We start from the raw sequence: 12,368 nt of genomic DNA on the forward strand, positions 1-12,368 counted from the left end.
TTTGGCAACCTAAAACACACTAGGGCTTATTTTCGGGGGATGTCTTATTTAATTATGGTATGTACAATGATCTTAAAGTGGTTAGTACCCTAAAGAAAAAAAAGAAAAAATCCTTTTCCTTTAAAGCATTATAGTGCTTCTGCTATGTCATTTATCCATCTCCTGTGTCCCCTGTCTTCTCCCCCTCCCCTCCCTGTCAGGTCAGAAGTCAGTATTTTGATGTAAAAAGCATCTTAAAATCCATCCTTATAGAATTATCCAATTCAATTTGTAGGAATTGTGCCGGTGTGGGGTGCAGCGTGTGATTGTTTTGTGGGCAATACCTTTCTTGCAGCTTCCCTGGCTGTCGCATGGTCTGCCTGGGCTCTTCTCTGCTCCGAGATCCCCGCTGGTGTCGGCCTGCTCCGTGCACTGGGGAGGGGGGCCGCGGGCGTAGGGCAGGAAGAGAGCGGAGGAGGGGGGAGCCGATGTCCCGCTGGAGTCTGCCCGCTCCGTGCGCAGAGGAGAAAGGGGCTGCGGGCATCGGGCGGGTGGAGAGCGGAGAGGCGGAGCCGCTGTCCTGCTGGTGTCAGCCCACTCCTTGCCCTGAGGAGGGGGGGTACGGGCGTCAGCCAGGAGGAGAGGAGAAGACCTCCGGAGAGTCTCCAAATAGGGTGTAATTTTTCTGCAAGGTGGATTAAAAAAAGTTAAGCTAATTTTACTAGGGCTTATTTTCGGGGTAGGGCTTATATTGCAGCCCTCCCCAAGAATCATGCTAGGTCTTATTATCGGGGTAGGTCTTATTTTCGGGGAAACACGGTAATAATGCCTTCCATTAGGCTGCAATCTCCCGCCGGCCGCTAGGTGGCGCTTCCATTTGTATATGCGACGAATATGCAAATGAGGAGATCCGCCGATTCAGAAACGAACGCCCGCCCGTCGCTTTTTTTGCGTTTTGGCTTTTTCCGGCGGATAGTTACCCCTGCTATATGCGGCGTATCCAATGTTAAGTATGGCCGTCGTTCCCGCACCGAGTTTTGAATTTTTACGTCGTTTGCGTAAGTCGGTCGCGAATACGGATGGACGTAATTTACATTCACGCCGAAACCAATGATGTCCTAGCGACGTCATTGGGAGCAATGCACGCCGGGAAAATTCGCGAACGGCGCATGCGCATTTAAATCGGCGCGGGGACGTGCCTGATTTAAATACTACACTCCCCCTAGCCGCGGAATTTGAATTCCGCCGGGGGATTTACGATCCGCCGGCGCAAGTTTCGAGGTAAGTGCTTTCTGAATACTGCACTAGCCTCTCAAATTTGCGCCGGCGGATCGTAAATCAGATAGATTACGCGGATCTAAAGATCCGCTAATCTATCTGAATCTAGCCCACTGATTTTACTGTTGTGGGTTTAGTGACACTTTAAGTGGCCCTCGCTCTTCAAGAGGTTGGGCACTCCTGCTTTAGAACCACTTTAAAATTCCTGTGGAATTCCTGTCTTTTTTATCGGTGTCTCCTTTACTGAATATGAATTTTCACCTGTGAAGTGTTTTGACATATTGAATTCAGTTTAATGTCAGCAGAAACATAATTCTCTTTTCACAGCATATTTCTTACAGCTTGATTTCTACTTTAGTACAAAAACTGACAGCATAAGTATTTCTCAGGATTAAAAGGGTAATAAAAAAAACACTGTTTGCAATAAATAATAAAATGTTTCTGCTGGTAGAACACAACCATGCAATCATTTTTATTTTGGGTATTGATTTGAATAGAACCAGCTTTCTGCTTGAAAGTGATGAAGAATATGTAAAATGAATGTCATTTACACATGGCCATCAAATCTACTCTTTAACAGGTTTTAACAGCCTCTCATTAACAGGTTGTCTGTAGCCATCCAGGGGCGGACTGACCATTCTGGCACTCAGGCACTGCCCGAGGGCCCCATGCCACTAGGTGGCCCCTTCAGGGTTGACAGCCTCAGTAAAACCAGGGACAGTATGTAAAAATCTGTGTTTTTTTTACATCCGTCCCTGAAATGTCCCTTACCGACATCCTTTTGGTCTAAAAATCCCAAGATTATAACTGCCCCACCTCTCCAGTACCTTTTCAGTTTGTGTATGTGTATTCTGTGTGTGTGTGTGTACTGTGTGTCTATGTGTATTCTGTGTGTGTATATATATACTGTGTGTGTATACTGTGTATGCATTCTGTATGTGTGTGTAAACTATCATATTGCCCAGGGGCCCCATAATCTCCTATTGCCCAGGGGGGCACCATAATCTCCTATTGCCCGGGTGTCACGGAAGCATGAATCAGACGTACAACAACAGATAAATGAAATAGGAAGGCTTTATTAAAATCCAAACAGCAAGGTTAAAGTCCAAACGGATGATCAAACAGTGCAGAGTCTTCCACCGGAGCCAGGGATCAGGAGCCAGAAGGATAGTCCGAACGAAGCCAGGGATCAGGAGCCAGAAGGGTAGTCCGAACAAAGCCAGGGATCAGGAGCCAGAAGGGTAGTCCGAACGAAGCCAGGGATCAGGAGCCAGAAGGGTAGTCCGAACGAAGCCAGGGATCAGGAGCCAGAAGGATAGTCCGAACAAAGCCAGGGATCAGGAGCCAGAAGGATAGTCCGAACGAAGCCAGGGATCAGGAGCCAGAAGGATAGTCCGAACAAAGCCAGGGATCAGGAGCCAGAAGGATAGTCCGTGGAAGCCGGGTCGGTAACCAAAAGCAGCAGCACAATCTCAGGAGCATGGGAACACAAGAGGACCAAGCAGGGAAATTAAGCAACAGACCTCCTATATATGTGCAAGGCATCCAGCTCCTCCCAGTGGGAAGGAGGAGCTGCAGGGTGTGGTAAGTTATAAGAAGCCCAGGAATCAATATGGCCGCCAGCACATGTCAGATGAAAGAAGTCTGCAGAGAGGTAAGACCATGACACCGGGGCCCCATAATCTCCAATTGCCCGGGGGCCCCATTAGTTGTCAGTCCGCCCCTATAGCCATCAATCTCTGACTCCTGGAATTCATGCAGATTTCCGAGTAAAGACAAGGCAATATGAAAAGTGTTTTTATTGTGTAGCGCCTGGTTACTTTGAAGTACCGGTGCTATTTAAATTTAAAGGGAGATCAGAGTGTAGTTAAACTCTGATCCAAATTGTTATTAGGGTTGTCCCGATACCACTTTTTTAGGACCAAGTACAAGTACCGATACTTTTTTTCATGTAGTCGCCGATACCGAATACCGATACTTTTTTTAAATGTCATGTGACAGTTTTCAAACCACAATACAGACTAAGGATATTTTCTTTAGAATTATGAAGAACTCTAACTCAAGACATTATAAAAGAATAAAAATGAGTAAAAATGAATAAAAATGTTTTATTTGCTTGTCACGCAGTAGTAAAAAACTCAAAGAATTTTCATAGAACATGTTGATAAATACAAAAAAAGTATTCTATTTAGGTATCGGGAGCATTTGCGCGAGTACGAGTACTCCCGCAAATACTCGGTATCGGTCCCGATACCGATACTAGTATCGGTATCTGGACAACCCTAATTGTTATGCTTAAAACAGGGTCTCTGTCTCAGCTTGACTGTGCTGTGGGCTCATTCTGTTGCACTGGGGTGTTCTTCCCACCCCTGTGCAGTAGATGAATGAATGAATGAATGAATGAATGACTTGTATAGCGCAACGCATGCGAACTGAATCGCCTCTGGGCGCTTTTTCCAGACAGTATCTGCTAGACTGGTGCGGTCATTTTTACCCCGGAGGATCATGACACGCTAGGGACACACAGTCTGGCAGCAGTGGAGTCAAAGTTTGGGTGCTCTTCGCCAGCAGCCAATCAGGAGGGTGTAGACTCGCTGTGCATGCTGGGGGAGGGTATTTATGGGGCGGACGCCATTGGTTCTGGGTCTTCTTCGTCCAGTGTGGCACCCACCTTTAGGGTGGCCACATCACGGCGCCCCGGCGTTATGACCTGCCTGGCCGAGGCGTGCGTGCCACGCGGTGTTCCTGGTTTCGGAACCATGTTGGCCTGGAAAATCTGAGCAGCGACGGGGACCCAGTGAGCGACTGAGTTCCCACCTTTGAGGATCCCAAGCGGTATTGCTGTTCGATGAGGAGTCCGTCTGAGGAGCGCCAATGAGAGGCTGGCGATCCAAAAGGGTTTCGACAAACCACCGGGGATCAAGGTAGCCGGACACTGAAGGATTGATCACCTGTCAGTCAGTACCTGGGCGATATTAAGAAGGAGATCCAGGCGTAATTCATCTAAGGAGGAGTACTTCCGTAACTGCAACCAAAGAGGGCCTGTGACAGAGGCGTCTCCCTGAAGTCCATTCAGGGGGGTTTGTGGCAGGGACTTTATCCTACAAATGTTCGAGTGATACTCCGGCTGCCAGGTCAGTGAGAGAGGCCTGTCCGGGTACACTAAACCCACTTAGGCAGGAGTGGTACGGAAAGTGTTACATATGGGAACAGAACTGTTCCAAATACTACGCCTGAATCTTCCTGCAAACTTTATCCTTTCACCACAAGTTCATTGTTTTTTCCTGGCTGGGTAATAAAGAGCACAGCAAAGACACTTGCTGCGGACATTCCTTTACTACTACAATATGCACCATTCACCCCTAGGAATTCGGAAGAGCCACGAGGTAAATGTGCCACCCAAAACAACCAGCAGCTCCTCCGGGGGTAGTGCTACAATTGGATTGAGTCTATGATAGACTGCCTTTGAGTTTGATGGTTGCTTTTGGTAATTGTGTACAAGAAAAAGGGAAAATAACAGGGCGTGCCCTAAATACTAATGCAGAATAAGTTTATCACTGAACAATGTCAAGTTATTTTTTTGCACTGAGCACAACTACAAAGAAGTACAATGTATTATGTATTCTTTTATTTATTGTTATACCTACTAGGGTTGCCACCTGCCTGGGATTCACCCGGACAGTCCAGGTTTCGAATTGTGTGTCTGGGTTTCATACCACCTGAAACCCGAACACAATATTCAGAAAGGACTGTGGCTCCCCACGTTACCAAATACCACAACCGCTAAGTGCATAGTTGGGCACACGGGCCCCACCACCATGATGGACAGGGGAGAAGAGAGGGCTTCATATGCTCCTCCTCCTCCCGCCCCTAACCCTCTGTCTGCCCACCCACACTCCAATCCCCGGCGTTCTGTGGCTCAGGAAAGGGATGTGTGGGCTAGAAGTTTAAAGCTCAGCAACCGGCAGATACATTGTGGATGAAAGATGTCGATGCCTGAGCCTCCATCCTCGAGTGAGTGAGCCCACCATCCAATGTCTGTGACATATACCTGCATACTTTTCTCTGTATAGTTGTCTATATTCTGAATGCATTCAGCACATTCAGCACAATGGCTAAGTGGTTAGCACTTCTGCATGGCTGCGCTAAGATTGTCAGTTTGAATCCCAACCACGCCACTACCTGCCTGGAGTTTGCATGTTCTCCTTGTGCTAGGATATCTAGGTTTATGTGAATCATCCTGACCCAGGTCAAATCTTTCTGTAATGGGCAATATGCATACAGGGCCAGATTCACAAAGGAGATACGACGGAGTATCTCAGATACTCCGTCGTATCTGTCAGAGTATCTATGCAGCTGATTCACAGAATCAGTTACGCATAGATATCCCTAAGATCCGACAAGTGTAATTGTTTTACACTGTCGGATCTTAGGATGCAATACCGCGGCCGCCGCTGGGGGGAGTTCGCGTCGTAAACCAGCGTCGGGTATGCAAATTAGGAGTTACGGCGATCCACGACGGATTTTCACGTTCGCTACGTCGCCGCTAGTCTAGTTTCCCGTCGCAAAGTTAGTCGTCGTTTTTGGTGCCTTAACTTTACACAGCAATCGTATTGCTGTATAAAGTATGGCCGTCGTTCCCGCGTCGAAATTTAAAAATTAACGTCGTTTGCGTAAGCCGTCCGGGAATACGGAATTACGCTACGCGCGTCGCCGTTCGAAAAAATTACGTCACTGCGCACAAAGCACGGCGGGAATTCCGAAACGGAGCATGCGCAGTAGGTCCGGCGCGGGAGCGCGCCTAATTTAAATGGCACACGCCCATTTAATTTATGCGGGCTTACGCCGGAGGCCGCCGGCGTAGTTTTCATCGCAAGTGCTTTGTGAATCAGGCACTTGCGATGAAAACTTGCGGCGGTATAACGTATCTACGATACGTTACGCCGCCGCACTTCTACCTGAATCTGGCCCATAGTGTGCAGATATCAAACTCACAATTTTACTTGTACCGACCTTTAGCTGTCTTAGGTAGAAGGCCACTGGTGGGTCCAAGTTCTCTGTATTGGGATTGGTGATGGCTCCACTTATTATAAGGGAATTGATCTCCTCTGTATTTTCATGGTCACTTTCTCCTATTTCTCCAAGTCCTTTATAGGTGATTAGGATTGCTCCATCTCAATAAAAAATAAGTACATGCAATGAAGACAGAGAACTACAGTCTGTACACTTAGGCCCCATACACACGAGAGGATTTATCCGCGGATACGGTCCACCAGACCGTTTCCGCGCATAAATCCTCTCGAGGATTTTGATCCGATGGAGTGTACTCACCATCGGATCGAAATCCCATCGCGATGACGTGTCCCATGCGCGACGCTGTCATATAAGGAATTCCACGCATGCGTCAAATCATTACGACGCATGCGGGGGATTGATTCGGACAGATTGATCCGGTGAGTCTGTACAGACCAGCGGACCAATCCGTTGGGATGGATTCAAGCGGATAGATTTGAAAGTATGTCTTCAAATTTTTATCCGCTGGAAATCCATCCCAGGGGATAAAAATCCGCGGAAACAGATCCGCTGGATCGTACACACCAGGGGATCTATCCGCTGGAGCCGGTCCGCGGATCAATTCCAGCGGATGGATCCTCTCGTGTGTATGGGGCCTTAGACAGCCACTTCCAGGGCATGCCATATACTATAGAACATAGATGAGGTACAAAAATCCACAGCAGCCATCGCAGTAACTTAGTGTTATGCCGCGTGCACACGACCGTTTTTCACGACGAGAAAAATGCCATTTTTTAAATTGGTTGTGAAAAACGGTCGTGTGCAGGCTCCAGAGCATTTTTCTCGATGAGAAAAATGGGCGTTAAAAAATTTAGAATCTGCTCTATTTTTTCTCATCGTTTTTTACTTCATTCTATTTCACGTGGTAAAAAAACGATCGCGTGTAAGCTTTAACGAGGGGGGGGGAAAAGCGCATGCTCAGAAGCAAGTTATGAGACGGGAGCGCTCATTCTGGTAAAACTAGCATTTGTAATGGAAATAGCACATCGTCACGTTGTAACAGACTGAAAAGCACGCAGACTGAAAAGCGCGAATCGTCTCTTACCAAACTTTTACTAACACGCGGTAACACAAAATCAGCAAAAGCAGTCCAAAGGGTGGCGCCATCCGAATGGAACTTCCCCTTTATAGTGTCGTCGTACGTGTTGTATGTCACGCGATTTGCTCGAGCATTTTTTTTCACGATCTTGTGTATGCAAGGCAGGCTTGAGAAGAATCACGTCGAGAAAAACACTTTGCATTTTTTGCCTTTTTTATAAGAAAGTTGTACTCACCAGTATTTCCAGGCACAAGGGTGCATGGCACCCTCATGGTGTTCTCCACAACAGTCAGAGTTATGGAAGGGGCTCCTTTACCACACAGATCCCTGGAAACCTTCATCTGGACCTCTGCAGCAAAGAAAACGCATGATAAAAAAGATTGTATATTCAAATAAAACTGGCAATACATGAACGGTGCTGGGTGCTACACTACATAACTGGCCAAGCAGGCAATAGTTTAGCTGGGTACATATTATATTGACAAATGAGCATTCTCACCAGCTTCAATTGTAGAGGTAAAAACTCAAGTGGTTGCAAACCCCTGCAAATACCCAGTAAGGTGACTAGCCTCTAGTGATACACAGACATAAAACAATTTCTCCTACATACGTTGTACCTGTTTATCTGCAGTCTTCTCTTCTCTACAGTTGATCAAAGTGCAAAATTTTCCTGCTTGTCTGAGCTTTCAGAAAGCAGGGAGCAAGAGTTCAAGTTACACTCTGCGGAGCTCAGTGAGAGCTAATTGGAGACAAGAGACACCCCCCCCCCCTCTTTCCCTCCTTCACACAGCACACACGATCAGAGCTGGGGCTGTCAATCACAGGCTGTGTGCTGGAGTTCCCACTCCTGTCACCTTTTTACCTCTTGTGCCTCGTACACACGGTTGGACTTTTCACCGTGCAAAAGTCCGCTGCGAGTCCGTCGGAAAGAAAGAAAACAGGTTCTCTATCTAAGGTCCGTCGGACTTCCGACAAAAAAAGTCCGATGGGGGCTACACGAGATAAAAAGTCCGGTCGTGTGTACGAGACATTGGTGTCAGAAAGCTTGTCAGAAGTGACTCATAAGGACAGCAGACGAGATAACACTAAGGCCTCGTACACATGATAGGATAGCCAGAGGAGAACGGTCTGAAGGACCGTTTTCATCGGTCAAAACCGATCATGTGTGGGCCCCATAGGTTATTTAACCTTTGGTTAAAAAAATAGGAACTTGCTTTAAAATTTAACCGATAGACGCCTAACCGATAGGTCAAAACTGATCGTTGGTATGCAAAAGCATCGGTTAAAAACCCACGCATGCTCAGAATCAAGTCGACGCATGATTGGAAGCATTGAACTTTTTTCAGCACGTCGTTGTGTTTTACGTCCCCGCGTTCTGACACGATCGGTTATTTAACCTATGGTGTGTAGGCGTGAAGGACCATCAGTCAGCTTCATCGGTTAACCTAAGACAACGGTCCTTCAGACCGTTGTCCTCTGGCTATCCTATCGTGTGTACAAGGCCTAAGTGCTCTAGATTGAGACAAAGGCCCGAATTCACAAAGGATTTACGACGGCGTATCTCCAGATACGCCGTCGTAAGTCCGAATGTGAGGCGTCAGATCTCTGCGCCTGATTCGAAGAATCAGATACGCCAGAATTTGTCCAAGATACGACTGACGTAAGTCTCTTACGCCGTCTTATCTTGGGTGCATATTTACGCTGGCCGCTAGGGGCGCTTCTGTAGATTTTCGTGTAGAATATGCAAATGAGCTAGATACGCTAATTCAGAAACGTACTTGCGCCCGTCGGATTTAGCTACGCTGTTTACGTAAGGCGTCGGTCCGGCATAAGTTTACCCCTCATAAAGCAGGGGTAAGTCATGTTAAGGTATGGACGTCGGAAACGTCGGAACAGCATCGTATTTTGCGTCGTTTGCGTAAGTCAAACGTGAATGGGGCTGGGCGTATGTTATGCTCACATCGACAAAGCATTGAGCCGACGTATCTTAGGGAGTATTTGCGACGTGACTCTGAGCATGCGCGCGCATGCGCTGTTCGTTCGGCCCCTCATTTACATGAGGTCACGGCTCATTGTAATACAACACGCCCACTGCCTTGATAATTTGAATTAGGCGGGCTTACGCCGGCCCATTTACACTACACCGCCGTAACTTAGAGCGCAAGTTCTTTCTGAATACGGTACTCGCCTCTCTAAGTTACGGCGGCGTAGCGCATATGAGATGCGCTACGCCCGCCGAAAATTACGCCGATCTTTCTGAATCTGCCCCAAAGTTTCTTAACCAGGGTTCATCCAGAGGTTGCCAGGGGTTCCTTGACCAATGAGCAATTTTGTCCCTCACAGATAAGTTCCCACTGACACTATTGATCTTTTTCACTATCTGTAAGTGGGAAATTCTTCCCAATGATACAGAAGGATATAGGGGGTAATCCACAAAGCCGCGGCGCAACGTAACTTTTCGGATTTAAGTTACTCCGCCGCAAAATTCCCAAGTTAGGTGCCGATCCACAAAGCACTTACCTGGAACTTTGCGGCGCTGTAACTTAAATCCGTCCGGCGCAAGGCGTTCCTATTCAAATGGGCGAGTCCCATTTAAATTAGGCGCGCTCCCGCGCCGGACGTACTGCGCATGCTCCGTCGGGTAACTTACCCGACGTGCATTGCGCTAACTGACGTCGCTCCGACGTCATTTGCTTAGACGTTAACGTAAATGGCGTCCAGCGCCATTCACGGACGTCTTACGCAAACGACTTAGAATTTAAAATTCGACGCGGGAACGACGGCCATACTTAACATGGCTTAAGACAACTAGGGCTTAGCCCTAGTTTTACGTGGCGGAACTCGACGTAAACGACGTAGATTTAGAGCGACGGGCCCGTCGGAGCGTTCGTGGATCGCCGTAACTGGTCATTTGCATATTCTACGCCGGCCGCAATGGCCTCGCCACCTAGCGGCCGGCCTAGAATTGCATCCTTAAGATCCGACAGTGTAATTCAATTACACATGTCGGATCTTCGTCCTAACTATGGGAAACTGATTCTGTGGATCAGTTCCATAGTTAGGACCAGGGATACGACGGAGTAACAGCAGTTACTCCGCCGTATCTCTTTTGAGGATCTGGCCCACAGTCCCTCGCGCTACCAAGTGAACTTAATACTAATACTTAATACTAAAATAAATTAACTAAATAAATGAAAACTGCTGCTAGACCTAAAGTGTACACAAAAATGAATATAAGTTAATGGTGATCAGCCCAACTTTCTGAACCTAAATTAAAATACTAAGATAAATGTGATAACTATGATAAATAACGTCCAAAATTTATAAACAATAATTCTTCTAAACAGTGTATCAAAGATTCTTCTGTGTTCAATCTTCGTGATTATGCCAATAACTTACCCCAAAGATGAGTAAAATCAGCCTTCTCGATCTGCCAAAGCAAGGGCAAATATGCAACTCCCGATCTCCAAGGAAACTCCGGTTCACAATGGTGTTGGACCCAGTTGAAGATTTCCAATGGTGGCGGTGAGCTTAGAAGATCGTTTTCACATCGCTCAGAAGAATTATTGTTTATACATTTTGGAAATTGTGGACGTTATTTATCTTAGTTATCACATTCATCGTTAATATTTTAATTTAGGTTTAGAAAGTTTCACTGATCACCATTCACTTAAATTCTTTCCAATGACCATCACACTAATGTATCATGAGTTGTAGATATAGTCATTTTTAGCAGGGGTTCCCTGAGACTGGAACGTTATTTTAAGGGTTCCTCTGTGTTGAAAAGGTTGCGAAAGGCTGCTATGAAGGGATATGCTTGGTTCATATTTCGTGTCTGAGGATTACAACCACTTTAAGCTGACTGTGGAGCTGGCAGGTATAGGATATAGAGCTGATTGACCATAGGGAACAAAGGCAAGAGTCTATTTAGACCAGGGGTGCCCAACCTGTGGCCCGCGGAGCCCGCTGATGTGGCCCGCGACCTCCTGTATGGTGCTGGCTCCTGTCACAGGCAGAGTGATACCAAATGGGTAAACCACAGAGCATCAGTGTGAAAGCAGCCTTAAGCCATTTTCACGCAATTGGTCCGACCCAGTCGGACCCTCCATTCACCTTTGATGCGAACTGCTAGAAAAAAAAACAGAAGGGGCTCCATCCCCTTCTGTCTGGGTGGATCGGAGGGCCCATAGGGTAGAGTGGGCTGTGTTCGTGTTCTCTATGCATATGCAGAGTGCACATGGACCTGTCATCCACCCGCTCTGCATATTGTGCCCTGCGACCGGTTACCAAGTCGCTTACCGTATATACTTGAGTATAAGCCGACCCGAATATAAGCAGAGGCACCTAATTCTACCACAAAAAAATAGGAAAACGTATTGACTCGAGTATAAGACTAGGGTGTCCATCTGCATGCCTCACTGTGCCTCACTTTGCCTTACTGTGTCCATGTGCATTCCTCACTGTGTCCATGCCTCACTATGCCCATGCCTCACTGTGCCCACGCCTCACTGTGCCCACACCTCACTGTGTCCATGACTAGACTGACGTTTAACATGGGAGTCTATGGAAGGGGTGCCCAGTTTGAAAAATCGGTGCTCCCCAGCCGTAGGTCTCCCAGACAACAAACGTTGCACACTTGTAGAGAAGAAATGGGACTACATGCGTGCCCAGTTCCGGGTCCAGGGGACCTACGACCGTTCCAGTACCGCATCCCCAAAGTTACCGGAGAAATTACCATTTAACATGGGAGTCTATGGAAGGGGTGCCCGGCTTTAAAAAATCGGTGCTCCCCGGCCGCAGGTCCCCCGGACAACAAACTTTGCACACTTGTAGAGAAAGAGTGGGGCTACATGTGTGCCAAGCTTGAAGTCCAGGGTACCCAAGGCCGGACGGTACCCAGTCCCCAAATTCCAAGAGATCAGGCGCAAAAAGGTGACTCAAGTATAAGCCGAGAGGGGCATTTTCAGCACAAAAAAATGTGCTGAAAACTCGAGTATAT

The 12,368-nt window shown here is 47.2% G+C and overlaps 1 protein-coding gene across 1 annotated transcript in view; it reads right to left on the reverse strand.

The window, feature by feature from the left end:
* The window catches only part of LOC120933243 (adhesion G protein-coupled receptor E3-like), a 115,648-nt gene that overhangs the window by 40,334 nt on the left and 62,946 nt on the right, over positions 1-12,368 (reverse strand). The window contains exons 11-12 of the mRNA XM_040346346.1: positions 7,605-7,718; positions 6,271-6,431 (exon numbers count right to left, since the gene is read on the reverse strand). Of these exons, the coding sequence (XP_040202280.1) occupies positions 6,271-6,431; positions 7,605-7,718 (275 nt within the window). The remainder of the gene's footprint in view (positions 1-6,270; positions 6,432-7,604; positions 7,719-12,368) is intronic.

Source organism: Rana temporaria, chromosome 3 (genome assembly GCF_905171775.1).
Source record: "Rana temporaria chromosome 3, aRanTem1.1, whole genome shotgun sequence".
In the NCBI taxonomy this organism is placed as follows: Eukaryota; Metazoa; Chordata; class Amphibia; order Anura; family Ranidae; genus Rana; species Rana temporaria.